We start from the raw sequence: 22417 nt of genomic DNA on the forward strand, positions 1-22417 counted from the left end.
TTAATTAAGATAAAGGGATTTAATGGCATAAAAATAAATAAATAAATTAATTAATTAATGATGATGTCATCAAATTTTTTTTCAAAAAATAAAAATACTTTATTTTCTCAAAGATTTTAGGTGTCTACAAGGAGTACTCTTCTTTAATGTAGAACCACACATGAGATCTTTGTCCTCTTCACAAGGGAATAAAGTTGGTTCGATGCCGATGGGTGTACCATACCAAGTATGATGTAGATGGTTCTATTGATAGGTACAAGACATGTCTTGTTGCGAAGGGATTTTCATATGTTGAGGGTATTGATTACTCTAAAACCTTTGCTCTTGTTGCTAAGATGAATTCTATTCACCTTGTACTCTCTCTTGCAGCTTCTCAAGGATGGACAATATTTCAGATGGATGTAAGAGTGCCTTTTTGCATGAAGACCTACACAAGGAGATCTATATGGAGTAGCCTCATGGTTTTATGCATAACTCTTCTTTGGTATGTAGACTTTAGAGGTCTTTATATGGTCTCAAATAAGCCCCTTAGGCTTGGTATGAGAAGATAGATTCCTTCTTGCTTGCTTCACAGTTCACTTGGTGTCATTCCGATCCTACAATGTACATTCAATGTCATGGGGTTGACTTATTGATACTTGTGCTTTATGTAGATGATCTCATCATTGCATGTAGCTCATCCTTTATGATTCAAAGTGTTAACGAGCTTTGAGAAAGCATTTTGAGATGATAGATCTTGGACTTTTGCACTATTTTTTGGGCCTATAGGTTGTTCAGTCTCTGGATGGGATAACCATACTCTAGTAGAAGTATGCTTTTGATATGCTTCAAAGATTCAACATGCTTGATTGCAAGCCTGCTCCCACACCTTTTTAGTTAGGTATTGTTTTATCTACCACTTGCACTACTCCTGCAGTGGATTGCACTTTATACATACAGCTCATGGGTAGTTTGTTATACCTAACACACACACGCGCGCGCGTCCTGATATTTCCTTTGTTGTTGGACTTATCTCTAGATTCTCACATGATCCACGTGAGAGTTATTGGCAAACTTCCAAATGTATATTGAGGTACATCCAAGGTACTACATGGTATGCCATTCACTACACATCAGGGGATCCTCACATTGTTGGTTATACAGACTCAGATTGGGCTGGTGATATTGATGATCACAAGTCTACTTCTGGATTTGTTTTATGTCTTGGTTCAGGTCCTATCACATGGTCTTCCAAGAAGCAACATGCTCATGCATTATCATCTATTGAGGCAAAATATAGGGCATATGTGCTAGCTAGTTAGGAGGTCTTATGGCTTCAATAGATGATGACAAAGTTTGGATTTCCTTGTAATGGTTCCACCTTTCTTTGGTGTGACAATCAGAGTGCCATACACATTTCTAGCAACCCAATTGAGTATCAGAGTACCAAGCACATTGAGCTTCACATGCACTTCATTAGGCATTTGATTCAGGATGACTCTCTTAGCTTGGAGTACATTCCCATTATTGAGCAGGTTACAAACATCTTCATAAACCTTTTGCATCCCTGTGGTATCTTCAACTGCGTTCGTGAAGGAAGTTGTCCTTGGGGGGTCTTAGTGATGATTTCTTCCTTATTTTCTTGCTTTTTAGCTTCTTCTATCTCTTTTTGGAGTAGGGTTTTTCCCACATGGTTTTCCCTATTTCTCCAGTTTTTAGAGATTTGGTTGTGCTAGGTACCTCATTAGGCCATGTTACTAGGAGCCATTTATGCTTTCAACATTGTGGTTTCCTTATTTTTTTCTACAATGCTTGTAGCTACATTGTTGTTCATCTTAGGGGGGTGGGGTGGGGGATGTTAGAGTAGAGGATTAATTTCATTTCATTTATGAAATTACCTTTACTCCATTCTTAATATTTCACTTTATGCACGTGCATTTCCATTTAATAATTAACCAACACCAGTAGTTGTAGAAAAGCTAACAATATAAATTTTATTGCATCAGTAGAACCAGTAGTGGGAAAGGAAAATCAAGGCATGTGGAAGGGGTAGCTAAAGCTAAGGCTCTGGGGTGCTCAATAATAAGGGTAAGGTAAGGTAAGGTAAGGGGTTGTTGCTTTATGGGGTTATTCCTCTAGATTAATTATTAAATGTCATTTACCTTTTAGGGTTTTATAGTCTCGTTTATTAGGATTGATCCTTTGTATTTTATTTTCATTATTTTAGTCCAATAATATATTATTCCATATTTTTAAAACCAAACCCTTGCCTTCTCTTTATCTTTGCTTCTCTGTGACAGGTTCTTGCATGCACCGGTGTTCTTTGGGTTTTGTAGATTTATATTGCTCAAATCCTTTAAGATCAATTCATGTCGATGATGAAGTTGAAAGAATTACAAGGTACCTAAATGGTTTGAGGATCTCAATTCATGATAATATTAGTGTTGCTAAAATGCAAAGTATTGAAGAAGCTCACCTGTATGTAGTGCCTGCCCCTAGTTCGCATTTCTGTTATCATTGTCAAATTCCTTAGGCTGATTTTATGCATTGATTAGTTTTAGAGATACTGGATTTATAATATTATGATATTATTTCATGTCTTGAATTACAAATATATCAATTATAATTGTTTAGTTGATTTCATTTCACATGACATTAATGATGTTTTGATGATTCCTAGTTAGTAAATGTGGTTTTTTTCATAAAAATGTTAACATGATGTCTTTAATGATGATTATGTTGTATTGATAGAGATGCATTATTATATGTACACATTTGATGTTAGACTTGTGATTTTTACGATACTTACCCCATACTTGCATGTGTATGGTGCGCGTTTTTATTTTATCTTTCTATTTGACATGTTTGATGTGGTTAAGGGAGGGAGTCGTAGTCACCTACTAGTCGAGATCTACACGATGAACCACTCCTCACCATTGTTTGTTTAGTTTAGATATATTATATACATGTACATGCTCATCTTTTATGCAGGATGTAGGTACCGGGCATCGACTTCCCTGAATTGCCAGGATGAGCGTGCCCTATTACAAATACTCAAATGGTGAGAATGGGAAGATAATGATCAGGTCCAATCCTAGCCATAGCCTAAAATACTTGTCCTGCAAGGAGGACTCATAACAGACTGTCTACCCTTTTTAAAACCCGTGAGTATTTTGTGCGTATGTTGTTTTGTGAGTCTTTGGTGAATTTTTTGTTAATTAAGTCTAATTAAAAGATTAAATTAATGATTTAATTCAATAGAAATTATTATGACATTTTAATATTTTATTATATTTAATTAATTGAGAAATTAATTAAATAAAAAGAATTGAATTTGAAGATAAAAGTTTTAAGAATAAATTTAGAACGTGATAATATTTATTTAATTTAATAATAATATATTTAGAGTTCATTTTTACATAAGTGCTAAATATTATTGTTGTTTAAATTAATAAATATTAGTCTCGCCTATCTATAGGCGGAGACTATTGTTTTCAGAACGCTTATACCATTAATTTCTTTCGAAAACAGTGCAACTTAAAATTATTTTTCATAGTTTCTATAATGTTCACTGTGCCTTTATTTTTATTTTGAATTACTAAATGAATATTTCTCTTTTCTTACTGGCTCTTGCTATTTTTCTTGGGGGTTTTATTATTTTTCACATTCAAAAATTCTATTTTTTTTCCCTCTATACGCTTATTAGCTTTTTTAAAGGCGAGACTAATGTTTTCGGAAGGATGAAATTAATTTGAAAAAGGGACCAACGTATTTTAAATTTAGCGGCAAGATTATCCGGCCCTGCATCCATGTTAAAAAGTTATGTGACCCCACGCCATTATTTGTCAAATAGTGGTCCACGTTCTCTGTCAGTAGCCCGACCATATTGGTCACATCCGGTAAACTGAACATTAAATGAAAATGAATTAACATTCCCATGTATTCATTTGGTGACGTGGAAACCTCAATGGACATTTAAAACCATAAATATATACATGGTGGCGAGGAGGATAAGACTCAAAGTAGATGAAGTGAAAGAATCTCGGATAACGAAGGAGGAATGCAAGAGTATGTCTTTGTTGAAATCAGATTTTGTGTGACATGAATCTATTGGTTTCTTTTTCACTTTAGTTGCTAATTTAATGATATTATTTTTTGTTTTTGGGTGGACTTAAGATAATTTAATTTTTTCTCTATGATTTTGTTGGTGGGGGTTGTTTCTTTTCGTAGACTCGTCTATTTCAATTTTATATGTCTAATTTTGAAATATCATCTAATTTTTTAATTTAAAAGATTTGAATATGTAGTGGAATAGGATGAGAAATATGATATATAATATTTCAACATGTATCAGTCATATTATATTTTAAATTTCAATAAATAGTTACTTACATTAAAATATAATGATAAATGTCAAATTTAAACATAGTAGCTTTTGTTTTTTTTTCTTCAAAGATTTGAATATATGGATTAATTCAATGAGATAATATGTAATTTATGAGTTCATTATGAATTTATTATATTGCTTTTTAATTTATTAAATTTATTTATAATAAAATAGAATGACAAATGTGGAATCTATTTTCAGCGGTCATTTTTTCAAGGCAAATTTGAAAGGTACAAATTAACTAGTTTTTAACTAGATACATGTGTTTTAATGTTAGTCGTTGAGAGGTACTTTTTGGAATTGGTTCACTCATGTCCTATTAAACTTATCTTTTTGTCACATAAAATTTTATTTTGCTACATCTCATAAATTATACTTTTACAAATTGAACATAATCTTCAATAATAAATAATTTATTGATATATTTATATATTACAATTTAATAAATTTGATATAATCTTCAACAATTCTATATATATATATATATATATATATATATATATATATATATATAAAATTAATTTGAAACTATTTCACCTTAAAATCTTTGCATTCTACCCTTTTGCATAAGGCGGGACTAAAGCTCATCAGAGCTCTTGTTTATCAAATTAAACGTTCAAAAATAAATTAAGAAGTGAAAAGAAATTAAATTATGAAAAAGTTTTAAGTTCGCATGATGCGTGTATGAGATTAAAATATAGGAAATTAATTAAAAAGATAAAATATGTGAACTTAATAAAGATATTTTAAAGTGCGCATGAGATTTAAAAAGTTAATAAATTAATTTAAAGCGAAGTCAAGTGAAAAATTAAATAAAGTAATTTAATAATTCACTTAACGTGCATGGAAGGAATAATAAAATAATATTTTAATAAAAAAGCAAATTATTTGTGCATGAAAGAATTAATTAAATTAAATAATTATAATTTTAGAGTGGTGGTGACAGAAACCCTAAAAAGGTAATTAGATTTTATATTAGAGGGTTTTGAGGTCATTATTACACACACAGGTTTCAAGGAACACACTTTTGGAAGGGGAACAAAGAAATCTTTGGAAGCTTTGAAGGGTTTGGATTAGCAAGGGTTTCACTAGATTGTTAGCAATAGATCAAGGTAGGGTTTTGTGAACCATTGTAGAAATATTTTTGGATCTCTGTCTTCTTTGTGCTTACCATATTTGAAATATTGTTGAAAATTCTGTGAATTAAAATTCTACAATAGATGGATTTGTGTCGTGGAAAGTTAGCTGAAATTGTATTTGAAATTTGAAAAAAAAAAAAACCTTGTGTTGAAAATAATAGATCCTTACTATTAAAATTCCTATTGGAAAAGTAAGAATAGATTCAATGTTAGAAATGTAGAAAAGAAGAGTAAGATCAGATCTAGTGTTCTTGAATTTTCTAAATATGACTTTCTATTAGATTGTCAAATTTCCTTTATTTAAAATATATAAATTTTATTAAATATAAAATAAAATATGAATTATTTATTCTATTTAAAAGAATGTGTGTAATCTATATCTATGACTATGACTATGAATTAAACAACCTTTCTATTCTGAGTATTACAACTTTAAAATATCTTCTTCTTCTTTTAAAATATAAATTATTATTATTTCTGGTTAAAAATACATGCTTCTTTTTATATTAGAAAAAAAACAAAAAAAAAACATTCTTCAATTAAAAAAGAAAAAGAAAATGAAAACACATACCATTTATATGTATTGTTAAAAAAATATACAAAGAAATAATTGATTTGTAACATCAGTTGCTTATTTCCTGTGCATTGGTTCAAAACAGAGAGTCAAATTTTTTTTTTTAAATTGAGAGGAAAGCAATCCCTATTAAATCGCCTTCCCTATTAAATCGCCTTAAATATAGGTGAACTTGACTTGATTTAATGAAAACACTTACTTGACATGTCTAATATTATGTAAAACAAAAAGGCCAAAGTACATTCCACTTTCCATGCTCATGTGGGAATGATAAGGAACCAAAAGGAAAGTATTTACTATTTTTATATTAAAACATAAAAGAAAACAATTGTAATCTTTTATTATGAAATTAACACATAGTTAAGTGGTTAGATGTTTTTATATTGTAATATTAGTCAATTCTGATTTAGTATAATAATATTAGTTCTTATGTATATTTTAATTAATATTTTCTATTATTTATTTATCTATTATAAATAAAAAAATTAAATAAAGATTATCATTATTGTTATATTTTTTATTATTTTATAATTTAGATTATTTTAGATTATGATTAATTAAATTAAATTGATTATATGAAGAATGTTATTATTGTATATGAGCAATGTTAGTATGCTAATAGAAACCAAATTTAAATAAAGCTTCTACAAACTAAACAAAATTCATAAACTTCAAGATAGACTAAGATGAGCTCTCAATTGAGAATATGAGCCATTAATGGACTCTCTCAATAAGAAGCTCTCTTGTTGAGTGGCTTTGTCTAAATAGATAGGATGTATGCTCAAGCTTATGCTTCAAAAATGGCTTCAAATGGAGTTGGAATTTGGGTGTGAGTGTATGGTTTTGATGTAAAATGGCTTCTCAAAATGGCATTATGACTTTACTTCATGGATTGTGTTATTTTGCAAAGGGGAAGGATCCAATTTATAGGCAAGAGGCTTGAGGGATTGAGGGCTAAGATGCAAGGATGGGAAAAAGCTCATGGAGGGCTCAGATTGCATGAGAAGAGAGCACATGGATTGTGCTTCCTTATAGCCAATCAGGGAGTGACACATGTCACAGGGTGAGAGGATGGAGGAAAGGAGAAGGATGAGTCAACAAAGGAGGCTCAAAGGATAAAATCTTCATAAAGACCCTCATAATGGCTTGTAAGAGCAATAAAAGGGCTTGGAAGAGTCATTTATGGCCTAGTGGGCTTCATAAAGTTTTACGGTTCAGATATTTTGAGGGAGATGAGAGCAATTTTGACTTGGGCTTGATTAGGAGGGTTTTAAGCTTGCTTAGGATTGTGCAAATGATTAGAGGATGGATTAGGATGGTTTAGGATTAGCTTAGGGATAGGCAAGTGGATGACATTTAATGAGGGTGGGTGAAGGAGGAGATATTTGTTAACTTTGGCTTGGGTTAGTAAGTCTTAACCCATGTTTAGAGAATGTGACAAGGTTAGGAGGGGATTAAGATTAGGTTTAAAGACATCTTCTAGAAGATGTAACGCCCCGCTCGGGAACCCAAGAGAAATAAACCTAACATGTTACAATGTTTACTGAACTATTTTTTTTTTTGAAGTTTAAACAACATCAAGATAACATTAATGCGGAAGCAATAAGAACATACACAACAAATACACATTTGCAATTACAGATATAGTTTCAATTCCTCAAAGGTTCTTTTACGTTGAGTCACATTTAATAATTTTAAATTAATTAGTTTAAGTTTCCAAGTACAATGTCTCATGATCATAAAGAAATAACCGATACAAGATCGCATAAGCAAATGCATAAGTATAAACAATACAATGAAAGTGCATCCAATCAATAACATCCACTGCACATGTCGTAGGGTATGTGAAAATAGATATTGTACAACAGAATACATGATAACATATATACATCATCTGAAAAGAAGTCTGTAAGATAAGAAATAAGAATGATAAAGGTACATCTTCTGCAACGAACATCCAACAGCTAGCAATGTGAAGGGGGACCCAAATGGTAAGAAGGCACTACCTCCCGACCGCGTGGTTACCTAGTCAGGCTTCCACTCCCACCGTGTAGGGAAGATAATGAACGATCCACATACGGCTATCAAACCTAAAACATTCCTAGGCAAGGTACCCCTAATAGCCAAAACTACCTCATAGGAAACACATACTACTCAAGAAGATAAAATAATCCAAAAGAGAGAACACTCAATCCAATATCGACACCACATAACCAAACATCATACATGAATCAAGTATAAACCAAATACCAAGGTCATAAGACAAAGTCAACAAAAGATAATCACCTTAAGTCAAAAGCCACACGTCAAAAGTACAACATCATGAATCACCAATCATCATCAATGAAAGTAAATAACTATAATAAACACATCTGACAATAGATACACCACCAACAATAAGTACACCACATCCAACAATAAGTACACCACTAGAGATACACAAAATCTACAGAGGAGACTCAGACTACATACTAGGGAGTGTCATCACATGGCTGCTTGAGTTACCCTGGACTGATCTCTTAAAAGACCCCGGACCCTCAAGCGTTGAGTTACCCTGGACTGGTAACTATGAACCCCAGACCCTCAACATCACACATATGGAAACTAGAAAGCCCTCTCAAGAAGACGAGGCACTCATCTCATTCCCATCCTTAGTCTATACAAGCACTCAAGGCATGGGTAGATCAAATATCTCTAACTTATCTTTTTAGTGCGTTTCCCCCCATAAATTTTACTTACTAGATTATCACTTATTACATAACTTGCATTAGGTTACCCTGGTACTGACCACTTTGGGTCCCGGACCCCTATGCAAGCCACTCCCAAGTCACATACCTAGACAACCTCTCCTAAGCACATAAAAACACAGTTGTGTCCCATACCACAACACCCATAAAGATCAAACTTGGTTCCTTAACAGGCAACCTGATAACAAGATGGATCAAACTAAATCCAAATATACATAAATGCTCACAAAACAAATCTCATAAGTATAAACTCCAATTTGAATCACAAGAATCATCATAACATCTAGCCACATAATAGTATCCAAGAAATCTCACAAAACCTCTGGTGTACATCCTAGACTGGTCGACATCTAAACAACACCAAAATCCAAAAATAAATATAGACAGTATATAGAAAACATCATAGTCTCACAGTTGGATTTGATTGATAATATATTGTTGAATTAATGTAAGGTTTCAATTTTCGTTTTCAATATAAGTTTCAATTTGCGTTTCGATGTATGTTCAAGTGTATACGATTCTCAGTATTACTCATACAATACACCCGTGTATTTGTTTGAATTAAGGTTTTAAATTTCCAGTTTAATACATGTTTTCAAGTAAGTAAGTTTTCCAGTTAACCTTCATAATTAACCCTTGCAATTAAACTCATCCTTGTTCATATAATAACATATCAAGACTTAGAAGTAATATTAATCATTTATTAAATTATTCGATTACTAAATAGAAATATTTCCCAATTCCATTAATAATTCAAATGGTTAAATAGTAAATATTATTAACCATATTAATTGCATTAATAAAATTAATAAACATTATTACATTTTAAAATTAATAAAAATAAGATTAATAAACATAGCGTATTTTTTTAAAAGCCTGCCGGCTTTATAAAGGGCCGCCGGCCTCCTCGTAAAGGGGCTGCCGAGCAACGTACCCTGCTGCGCAGGGTCTGCGCCAGTAGTGGAACGCTGTACCACTGCTGTCGCAGCCTGTGTCAGCAGCGTAAGGCGCCGGCAGGGGTTATAAAAAATTTCTTCTTTTTTTTTTTATAATTTCGTTTTTTTTTTTTTTAAATTAATTTTTATTTATTTATTTATTTTAATTTTATTATTATTATTATTATTATTATTTTTAACTAAGTCAAATTTCAATAATTTTGTTTATTAGAAGAACAACCCTTCTAATAAATTTAGATAAATTATTATATATGAAAATTTTAAGAATTGTATTATAATTCTATATTCTTTATTTTATAATATTTTTCTCAACGAACTTCATAACAATATTATTTTAATATATACATATTTTAATAACATTTACGATATTAATCTGATAGGAGAAATAAATTGAACCCTTCGAATTTTCAATCCTAAGATTTTCATTTCCAAAAACAAACCCCTTCCAAATTTAAATTTCTTAATTCCATTTTAATTCAAAACCCAAATTTCAATTTAATACTAAATTTCTTTCAGAAGTAAAACAAGGTTTTCTAAATAGTTTTTCAATCTCGATTCCTAGAAGAAATCAAATCGCAAAAGATTCAGAAGAAAGGTAGCAAGATTCATTCAATAAAATTTGAGAAAGCAATTTCCAACAAGCACGAAGAAGACAAAGATCCGAAAGTGTTTCTAGAATGGTTCACAAACCCTACCTTGATCTGATGCTAATAATCTGGTGAAACCCTTGCTAATCCGAACCCTTCCAAGCTTCCAAAGATTTCTTTGCTCCCCTTTCCAAAAGTGTGTTCCCTGAAAACCTGTCCCCCTAATAATGACCCCAAAACCCTCTAATATAGAATTTAATTACCTTTAGGGTTTCTGTCTCCACAACTTTAAAATAATAATTATTTTATTTAATTAATTCTTCATGCACAATTAATTCGCTTTTAATTAAAATATTATTTTATTTTTCCTTCATGCACTTTAAGTGAACTGTTAAATTACTTTATTTAACTAGCCACTTGACTTCTATTTTAATCAATTTATAACTTATAAATCTCATGCGTACTTAATGCGATTAAATATCTTTATTAATTTCACATGTTTAATCTTTTCAATTAATTTCTTTTATTTTCATCTCATGCATAAATCATGCGAACTATAATCTTTATGATAATTAAATATCTTTTCACTTTTGATTTCATTTTTTAGAAACTTAATTGATAAAATATTTATTAACTTAAATAACAATAATATTTAGCATTTATTTAAAAATGCACTCTAAATATATTATTATTAAATTAAATAAATATAATCAATCACGTTCTAAATTTAAACTTTAACTTTTATCTCCAATATTTAATTCTCTCTCATTTAATTAATTCATTCATGCACAATTAATTTCCTTTTTAAATTAAAATATTCTTTTATTATTCCTTCATGCACTTTAAGTGAATTGTTAAATTACTTTATTTAACTTTCCACTTTACTTTACTTTAATAAATTTAATAACCTTTTAAAATCTCATGCACACTTTCTTAGAATATCTTTATTAAGTTCACATGTTTTTTTTTATCTTTTAAATTAATCTCTTATATTTAAAACTCATTCATGCGAACTTAAATCTTTTCCATAAATTAATATCTTTTCCTTTTTAATATATTTTGAATGTTTAATTTGATAAATATTTATTAACTTAAATAACAATAATATTTAGCATTTATTTAAAAATGAACTCTAAATATATTATTATTAAATTAAATAAATATTATCATGTTCTAAATTTAATCTTAAAACTTTTATACTCCAATTCAATTCTTTATATTTAATTAATTTCTTAATTAATTAAATATAATTAAATATTCATAATATCATAATAATTCTCCATTAAATTAAATTATTAATTTCATCTATTAATTAAACTTAATTAATAGAAAATACATCAAAGACTCACAAAACAACATATGCATAAAATACTCGCAGGTTTAAAAAGGGTAGACAGTCTGTTACGAGTCCTCCTTGCAGGACAAGTATTATAGGCTTATGGCTAGGATTGGACCTAATCATTATTTTCTCGTTCTCACCATTTGAGTATTTGTAATAGGGCACGCTCATCCTAGCAATTCAGGGAAGTCGATGCCCGATACCTGCATCCTGCATAAAAGACGAGCATGTACACTTATATAATATATCTAAACTAAACAGACAATGGCAGGGAGTGGTTCATCGTGTAGATCCCGACTAGCAGGTGACTACGACTCCCTCCCTTAGCCACATCAAACACATCAGACAGAAAGATAAAATAAACACGCACACCATACACATGCAAGTATGGGGTAAGTATCGTAAAAATCACAAGTCTAACATCAAATTCGTACATATAATAATGCATCTCTATCAATACAACATAATCATCATTAAAGACATCACTAACGTCATGTGAAATGAAATCAACAAGTATATATGTAATCCAAAACATAAAATAATATCATAATATTGTAAATCCAATATCTCTAAACTAATAAATGCATAAAATCAACCTAAAAGAATTTGACAATGATAACATCAAATGCGATCTAGGGGCAAGCACTACAGAAGAGTCTAGACTTTGGATGAGGATAAAGACTTTCTAGAATAGTCTAGAATTTCTTAGGATGAGGATGAAGACTTTCTAGAAGAGTCTAGAACTTCTTAGGATGAGGATAAATTAGATTTTTAGGAAATAAATAAAGTTTTATTTATTTCAAAGGTTTGGGTTGAGGAGATATTTATTAAAACTTTTTTAATAAACATGAGGATTAATATTTAATCTTAATTAAATATTTTGAGTTGGGATTAGGGGTAGGAAATGATGGGATTAGCCTTTAATCAAAATTAAAGAAGGATTAGAAGATTTTGGAAGAGGTTAGTGGTCTTAAGGAAATTGGCCAAGTTTTGGGCAAAAAATAATTTTTTAATTTATTTTGAGTTTTTTGGTCAATTTATTAATTAAATAATTAATAAATAAGGAAATAATGTTTAAATAAGATTTAAACATTTTTTGGAGGGATTCCTTAATTAAATATTTTTAATTAAGATAAAGGGATTTAATGGCATAAAAATAAATAAATAAATTAAATAATTAATTAATTAATAAATGATGATGTCATCAGGAATTTTTCAGAAAATAAAAATACTTTATTTTCTAAAGGTTTTTAGGTGTCTACAATTATATATACATGAATTTGGGAACTATAGTTTTCTTATATCAAACATTGTTGTTTTCAATTATTATTCAAAATATGTATACTATTGATATCAAACACATCTTATGGTTCAAAATAAATCTGAGAAAATGATTTTTATTAAATGATAGGAACCCTTTGTTTTCCACGTGCTTAATTGGGACTTGTGGTATTTTTTCTTCATGACAATTTTATTGAGTTATCTTTAGCGGGCCAACTAGGCGTACACCAGAGGCTTTTGTGATTCTTTTATGATGTTTATTTGTTCTGGATGTTGTAATGGGCTTATGTTTTAAACTGGAAGTTACATTTATGAGATATGCTTTGTGGCACAATTATGTTTACTTGGGTTGGGAGAACCAGCTTACTATCAAGTTGCTTATTAAGGAACCGAGTTTGATCTTTATGGGTGTTGTGGTATGGGACACAACTATGTATTTATGTGCTTAGGAGAGGTTGTCTAGGTACATGACTTTGGGAGTGGCTTGCTTAGGGGTCCGGGACCCAAAGTGGTCAGTGCCAGGGTAACCTAATGCAAGTTATGTAATAAGTGATAATCTAGTAATTAAAATTGTTTGGGGGGAAACACACTAAAAAGATAAGTTAGAGATATTTGACCCAACCATGCCCTGAGTGCTTGTATAGACTAAGGATGAGAATGGGATGAGTGTCTCGTCTTCTTGAGAGGGCTTTCTAGTTTCCACATGTGTGATGTTGAGGGTTTGGAGTTCAGAGTAACCAGTCCAAGGTAACTCAACGCTTGAGGGTCCGGGGTCTATTAAGAGATCAGTCCAGGGTAACTTAAGCAGCCACGTGATGACACTCCCCAGTATGTAGTCTGAGTCTCCTTTGTAGATCTTTGTGGATTTAGTGTACCTTTGGTGGTGTACTTATTGTTGGATGTGTTTATTGTGGTTATTACTTTCATTGATAATAATTGATGATTCATGGATGATGTACTTTTGACATGTGGTTTTTGACTTGAGGTGATTATCTTTCATTGACTTTATCTTATGACCTTGGTATTCGATTTATACTTGGTTCATGTTTGATATTGGTTATGTGGAGTCGATATTAGATTGAGTGTTCTTTCCTTTTGGATTATCATATCTTCTTTAGTAGCATGTGTTACCTTTCAGATAGTTTTGGCTAGTAGGTATTCCATGCCTAGGAATGTTTTATGTTTGATAGACGTATGTGGATCGTTCATTATCTTCCCTACACGGTGGGAGTGGAAGCTTGACTAGGTAACCACGCGGTTGGGAGGTAGTGTCTTCTTACCATTTGGGTCCCCCTTACATTGCCAGCTATTGGATGTTCGTTGTAGAAGATGTACCTTTATCATTCTTATTTCTTATCTTGGAGACTTCTTTTCAGATGATGTATATATGTTATCATGTATTCTGATGTATTCTATCTATTTTCAATACCTTGCGACATGTGCAGTGGATGTTATTTAGTGGACGTACATTTATTGTATTAGTATACTTATGTATTTGCTTATGCGATTATGTATTTGTTATTTCTTTATGTTCATGAGACATTGTACTTGAAACTTAAACTAATTAATTTAAAATTATTAAATGTGATTCAATGTAAAGGAGCCCTTGAGGAATTGAAACTATATCTGTAATTGCAAATGTGTATTTGATGTGTATGTTCTTATTGCTTCCGCATTAATGTTATCTTGATGTTGTTTAAACTTAAAAAAAAATTAAAAAAAATAGTTCAGTAAACATTGTAACATGTTAGGTTTATTTCTCTTGGGTTCCCGAGCGGGGCGTTACATGGTATGCCCTGAAGGCAAAAGAAAAGTTGAACAAAAGACAAGAATACAAATAAAGAGGAAGAGGTGGAAGATTTCAAAGAGAAAGGTTTTTCACTAGAGGAGGAAGATCTTATCCATATCCAAACAAAGGTAAGGCATAATACAAAAAAGATGGTTCATACCAAAGGAATGAAAACAGTTAACCTAGAGGTAGAGGATCAAGTAGCTATAGAGATTGTTTAAAAGAACTTGTTTTGAGTGTGGAGAAGGACACATTTTTTTTTAATGCACCCAAGGAAAGATAAATGGTAATGGTTGCAAGAATACTTATGTGGGAGAAGATCCAACTAAATCTATGAATCAACCAAAGGATGGAGAAAGCCTAATGGTAAGGAGAGCCCTACGTTATGAAGAGTTAGATTAAGAACTGATCATGAGGAAGAGTCTCTTCAAAACAAGATGCACTGTTAAAGGAAAATATTGCAAAGTAATCATTCATAGTGGTACTTTAGACAACCTAGCCTCCAAATGGGTTGAATAATTTATCCTTAATAAAATTTATCATATTTACATTGTGGTGGAATGAGTGGTAAACATTAAATACAATATTTAATAAAAAGGTCTAGTAATAAAATCTAAACCATATTTGTAATAAATAGCTTAGTCATAAAGTCTAATCAATACATTGATTAGGTTAAGTCTAATCAATACATTGATTAGGTTTACACTAGCAATAATTAGTTTCACACTTATAAAAGCAAACTATAATAAAATCTCTAAACCAACATTTAAACAAATCCCAACATTCTAATATTATTACCAAATTGAATAATAATAATAATACATTTTAAGGTCATTATCTCATCAACCAAATCTTTCAAAATATCACCTTTAAATTCATTTACATATATCATTTACAATCGTGATTCATTAATTAATTGTTTAACTCATTAATTAATCATTCTATTTATTAGATGATCTCATTGATATACTTGACTTTTACATTACAATTGTATATGGTAATATTAAAATCACAACAATGTAAAAATACATTAAATAAATAACTTAATAGAATAAATAATTAATAAATAACTTAATAGAATAAATAATTAATAAAAAACCTCATAGATACCTTTAGACCTTGCTCTAAAATATAGCTCATCTCAATCTCATCTTTCAACAATTATAAAAACGTAAAGCAAGAAGACAACTGCTTTCATTGAGCTCCTTGCTCTGCCTGACTTTTCATTTGATTAAATTCATACAATTCAACGAAAAAAATAAACAATTTATTTCAGTCCATTAGACTTCACAGTAGACAAGATAAATTAATAATAATAATAAAAACAAGTCTTTATCAAAATAGTCTGCGTGTAAATAACTCCCGACTAAAAATAGCAATAAAATAATAAAAAGTCCAAATCTACATACTGTACTGAGATTATCATTATCACGATGCATGGCATAAATATGACCATGGATGGACATGGGCATAGGAATGGCCAAGTTAAAGATTTTTCTATTTTTTATTTTTTCCGATTTAAAAATAGAAAAGTGGAATATAACTCTTTCTTATTAATGCGGTGATTTTGTTTTTTTATCTCGTATGTTTGGTTGGTTGCAAGGAAAAGAAAAAGAAGGCAAGAGAAGAGGGAAAAATAAATAAAATAAAATAGATTTGGCGACAATATGTGTGGTGGTAGGCTGCAAGGCAAAACCAAAAGTGAAGGCAAAGATCAAAGGCAGAGGATTCTTCTGGTGTTTTGTTCATGGGCGGCATTGTTTTCACAGGTTTTTCCTGGTGCATTAAACGCTCTTAGAGCTTGTCCTTCACAGGTGGAGAGTCTGCACAGTGGGGATGATTATTATGGCGCCACAGGGGCGAAGATGAGCGGATTACGTGGTGTTTTTCATGGAAGGGAGATTCGGCTTCTAGGGCAGGATCTGTGGAGGAGAGATTGGTGCTGGTCTGGTTTGGCTTCTTGGGTCCCCGAATGGGGTTTGGCGAGAGGAGAAGAGGAGGAATAGGGTGCTTGACTGGCGGTTGCAATGGTGGAGGCTTTTGTTTGTTTGGTTAAAATGGGAGAAGTGTTGCAGGGTTTGCTAAAGCGGCGGAGGACGCGCCGGATTTCGGAACACATGGTATTGAAATCGTAGGTGTTGGAAGAAAACAACTATTTGGAGGTGAAAATGGCGAAGAAATGGAGAAACGGCTGTGATAATGTGGAGAGCTCGAGGAGACAATGGTTGTAAATTTGTTGGCAGTTTGATGTTGTTTAGGCTTAGGAGGATTTGTTGTTTTCGTTTGTTTTGAATTTTTAGGGGTTCGGGTAGATAGATGTCTGGCTCGGACAGGGCAGATGGTCAGACAGGAGCCCCGCGTGAAGCATTCTCGATGCCTAGAGATTACTCGTCATTCGAAAGCGGTAAAGAAAAGCGCAGGGATAGGGATGTTTTTGCAAGGAGGCTCTCCAGCACGGTATCTTTAGACGGAGCAGCTGTCGGGGGTACTCCAACCAAGCGGCGGGGAGGGGGCGGCGAATTTTTGTACTCTGGTATGCTGTTTTTTGATCTGTGTTTGAATCGTTTTGAACGGTGTTGTTTGTTTTACGCTTTTATGCGTGTGAAAATTTAGGGTTTCTTTCTTCTGTGGCTGGATTTTAAATCTTTGAGTGCAAAATTGGTAGTTTAATTCTATGAAAATTCTGGATCTGTTAGTTTTCTGGCTATATATTGTGACGATAGCTTTATGCTGATATCTTTTCGGGGCGGGGGATCCATGGCAATATGCTGTCCGAGCGGGAGGCTCCATGACGATGTCTCTCGGCAGCAGAGGCTTTATGAGAGCTTTCCTCTTGAGCGGGGGCTTAGTGTACTGCTGACACCTTTACCTTTTGGAGCTGAAGCTGATAACCTTATATCATTTGGGATGAAGCTGACAATATTCTCTCATGTCGGATGAAGCTGACAACAGTCTCATTTGGGACGAAGCTGGCAATATTCTCTCATTTGGGACGATGAAGCTGACAATATTCTCTCATGTCGGATGAAGCTGACAACTGTCTCATTTGGGACGAAGCTGGCAATATTCTCTCATTTGGGACGAAGTTGCGATTTATGCTATTATAAGAAATCATCTTCGTATATGGTCTCTAATTTTTTAGGGCAGGGCAACAATGTTTTTTAAAGCTCCGTAATTTGAGGGCAATAATATTTTACCCCGATTGAGGAAAAATACAGATATTACTTATCCTGTTTGAGCTAGAGGCGCAAGAAAATCTTCCTTTTGGGACGAAGCTATAATTTCTGCTATTGGAGGAAATAATGTTTGTATGCGGTCTTCAACTTTTAAACCAGTGCTATTATCACGTTTTAGCCAGAGCATGTAATATTATTCCTTCCAAGTCAAAACAGATGATATCAGTCCTTTGTTGATCTGTCTCTGATCCCTAAGCCAATGATATCATCCCTTTTGACAGACGAAGTGGATAATATTATTATCTTTGAGCGTAGGGGGGATTATATCTTCTCTTTCAGGATAAAGCATTGAAGTCTCTGCTTTGAAGGAAAGAATCTTAATGTACGGTCTTTTTTTCTTTGGATTTGAGGCACGTGAAGAGAGGGGATTAACAATTGTAACTGTCCGTGTACATGATTACAGGAAGATCAGGTGGAGCATCCTCCAATGGGTGGCATGAAGACGTTGTTTCTAGAAGTAAAAGCTTTCCAGAGCCTGGCTTACATTCTGGGACTTCGACAGGTAGAGTTGTTTCTCCAAATCCAAGACATGAGTTCAATGGTGCAGATGGTTCACCTTCGCCCAAAGAACTGGATGTATATCAATTTTCTAAACCGGGCTCTCCTTTGTTTATGCAATCAAGAATCTCCTCATTGGCACATGCTTCTCATCATGGCTATTCAGGAAAAGGTATTTTAGGACGAGAACACTCAAGATGTAGTGAATGGGATTATCCATATAAAGTTGATATGGACTATAGAGACAAGATCTGGGGGAGGTCTGACTTACACAAGAGAACAGGTATAAGTTATGACCCTCCAACCGCTCCTAGCGTTCACAAAGATGGTGAACCAAGGCGAGAGCAAGAAGGTAATGGTGGGAGTGGAGATTCAGCAGGGGGCAGCAATTATCATATAAGATCTTATCAAGAATGGAGGCAAGGTGATAGAATGGCATCTTCACATGGTTCTGCCAATGGGTATCTGAAAGAATCAGCTGCTCGTGTACAAGGCTTTTCTGATGGTTTGGGATCATGGCATTCTCCTCTTTCATCTCCTGCCAATCATATGGTTGATGGAGGTCGAGATGATGGAAGTCAGATATCACCTCGCAAGAGACCCAGATTGGGGTGGGGCCAAGGCCTCGCTAAGTATGAGAAGAAGATAACTGGAGGTGCAGATGATAACCTTGGGACAAAGGGAAGAGGGATCAGCTGTTCAGAGGAGATTTCAAGTTGTATTGAGAGTCCTTATCAGGGTATGGTGCAAGTACCAACAAATTCATTGGCAAAGGCTGTATCTGATGGTAAGTTCTATTTAAACCATAAATATGCGTTCAATGATTAATAAGTTCTAGCTTATAACTGTTCCTGGAACATTATATTGTTGCATTTCTTGCAAGTATTATATTTATAATCATAATATTGTTGCCTGATTTAATTAATTTTGTTGAAGTTATGTTGATATGAACTTGAGGAAGAATCTTTGTAAAGAAATGCGTTCATGTGGTACTACAACCATATATTCATTTATATATCTTGAATTCTAATTTAATTATAATTCTGTGCCATTGCTTTTATTTTCTGGATTAATGTTTAATTTAATTAATAACCTGAAGTGTAACACACACAAGCTACTGATATCATGCCAATGATAGCTTAGTTCAAAAATCTTTTTGCACTTTTTAAGAAGAAAAAATTATAGGAATGACATTATTCTTAAAAAGATTTTACTGATTTCGAGGTAGTATATATGTACTTCGAAGCTGGAATAGTAAATAAAATTGTTTTGAGCCAGTAGACTGTTGTTGAATCAGTCTCGATCAACAAACCATGCTGCAGCAGGTGATGAATTTTCTTTGCATTCCTTGCTTAGAAGAATATAGTTCCTCAGGGTAGGGTGAAATTCACTCCATCATGTGGGGTGCTTACCCTTTTCCTTTCAAATATACAATATATTTGCACTGTAAATTTTAGTTTCTATTACTGTTTGGGACCATACTGATATTAGCAACTACTAAGTCTGTTGAATGCTTTTGTTTGGGAAGTTATTCTCAGGGGTTTTTCAATTTCATTTTCTTCTTTGGTTTTCTTATATTATTGATTGCTTTCTTAGATGACCAGATTATAATAATTCTTATGAATAAACCATGCAGGAACTGGCAATCCATGTGCTGAAGCAATCAAGGATATCCATACGATGCAGATGGAGCAAGCTACTGAAGCTCCTGGTATAGACAAGATAATTGGAAAAAATGAGGTTGGAAGCATGCCTGCCTTTGAGATAGGCAGGTTGGAATCTTGCCAAAGTGTGGAAGCCCCGATTGAGTCTAAGGAATATGAAAGCACTGAGACTTCGGTACAGGAGCAGCCTCAGGATATGGTTCTAGATCATTGTTCTGGTCTTTCATCTTGGTCAAAGTCAAATATACTACAAAGATTGGAAAAGCTTGAGTTAGAACTTGAGCTTACAGAAAAAGAGCTAGCAAAGTTTGAGGTTCACCCTGTAGATCATCTATCAGTAGAAAATGACTGTGAAATTTCTGATCCTAGAGTATCAGAAGCTGTTCAAGTTCAACATCCACCGCATACCATAAAACATAAGGAAGGTGGAGGAGAAGTTCTGCATGCTTCTGAGAAGAGGGTGCAAGAAAATGCAGCAATGGATGAACAGAAAGAAAGACCGCTTTCTGGAATTTGTGAAACTTTGTTGTGTGAAGTTGCAGCATCCAAGGGGGATTCCAAGATGCATGTATCATCCAAAGCTTGCTATCCATCTTGTTCTTTGCGTACAGCTTCACTTACCTCTAAAGAAGATGATGAGCTGGTGGAAGCTAATCAATGCAATTTGCATGGCAGCAGCCTTAATGAAAGGTCATTATCAGCAGCATCATTTTCTGAGCTAGACAAGACAACAGAAGACAACTGCTCCAGTATTAATTCTGAGAGCTTTCTGATGAATGGTGAAGTCCAATTGGGAAGCATTTATGGAGCTCTAAGTAAAAAGGATAATGATAAGTGTTGGAGAGATTTGTATGATCAAAATTTGGAATCAGCGAAGTGTGCTACCCAAGCATTTGCCGGTCTTCTTCCTGATTCTGAATGTGAAGCTGCCACTGGTATGGTCTCTATTGGTAAGTGCAAACAAGTGCATTCTGAGGAGGATAGTATAATAGGTAAGTGCAAACAAGTGCATTCTGAGGAGGTTAGTATAGAAGACAAAAATAAAATCAAGCAACAGCTGGAGGATATGCTATCACAGAGAAAAATGTCTCTTAGATTCACGGAGCTTGTACTTGCCCTCAAGTATCGTGCATTAAGGGAGACATGGAAACGTGAGCAGGCTGGGATCTGTCAGTGGACTGATCGTACAGAGAGTGTTAAGAAGTTGGATATCGAGCGCAGGAATGGGACACAGATGCCTTCCCAACGCACATCTTATCGATTACGCCTCTCAGTTTCTGGTATGATTCCAAATGATACATTATGTCTCAATTCAAATTCTTATTTTTTATGCGCTATCCTCAGTTTATGGAGCAAGACTTAAAATTATGTGTTTGAAAAGTACAAATGATGATTGTGCAGTGTGTCAAGGACATAGTAGACACAGTTTGACTATGCTGTCAGGAGTTCTTTGAACTTTCTTCTACACTATGATGCTTATTTAACCAATTCTTCTGTAGCATCTTCTTTAACTTTTTCCTTACTTGGTGATAAATATTTAGGTTACATTGACACTATATTATTGTCTCTGCCCTCACCATTTCCTTACCCTAATCCCTTGCATTGACATAAAATTTGTCCATTGATTCCACTCATGTATTGAACCTATGATTATTAGTTGCATTTCCTGTATTCTGTTCAAGATTATGGAGCATGATGCATATTTGGTCTCCATCCGTTTCAGAAATTCTTTCTTGGGAAGAACTTGGAATAGTGCATGTGTCATGTGGTGGTTGTAGATGAACATCTTCAGTTCGCTTACATCAAGAATCACCTGTCTGATACAATTGTTTTTCTTCCATGCCCTTGAGTGTGTTGTTCACAGCAGTCACAGTGCAGTGTTCATGGCAAGGAGTCTACCATTTGTAGGCTGTCTCAATCATCTTCCCTGTTGTACATCTGTCACAACCTTTCACCCCATTCTTATGGTCAACCTCCCAGTAGCTGCTTTGAGGATTTGAAACTGATAATCAACATCCTTTTATAACACTAAATAATTAACACCACTAATAAAGTGAGGTCTCTTTGTACATGTTACTGTGAGATTGATGGGTGGACGTTCGCTAATTTTGCGAATTTGCATGGAAACATTTAAAAGTAATTTAATATTAAGTGAATTTGAAGTCCTAAAATACAAATGTTTAAACAACCCTAAAAGTTGTTGGTGTACAACCTGTAAACTGTAAAACAGCAATAAAATCC

General features: G+C 33.1%; 1 protein-coding gene across 2 annotated transcripts in view; it reads left to right on the top strand.

Moving 5' to 3' along the window:
- The first annotated feature begins 16842 nt into the window (after nt 1-16842).
- LOC149550528 (uncharacterized) overlaps nt 16843-22417 on the top strand; it is a 32913-nt gene continuing 27338 nt past the window's right edge. Inside the window, exons 1-3 of one of the 2 annotated variants that reach the window (XM_089793535.1) lie at nt 16843-18086; nt 18418-19299; nt 20149-21456. In XM_089793535.1, coding sequence (XP_089649661.1) covers nt 18627-19299; nt 20149-21456 — 1981 coding nt within the window. In that variant the 5' untranslated portion in view covers nt 16843-18086; nt 18418-18626. The remainder of the gene's footprint in view (nt 18087-18417; nt 19300-20148; nt 21457-22417) is intronic. The other variant, XM_089793534.1, reaches the window with a different exon arrangement.

The sequence above is a fragment of the Cupressus sempervirens genome, chromosome 7 (assembly GCF_028749045.1).
Source record: "Cupressus sempervirens isolate cs-2001-9-10 chromosome 7, ASM2874904v1, whole genome shotgun sequence".
Classification (NCBI taxonomy): Eukaryota; Viridiplantae; Streptophyta; class Pinopsida; order Cupressales; family Cupressaceae; genus Cupressus; species Cupressus sempervirens.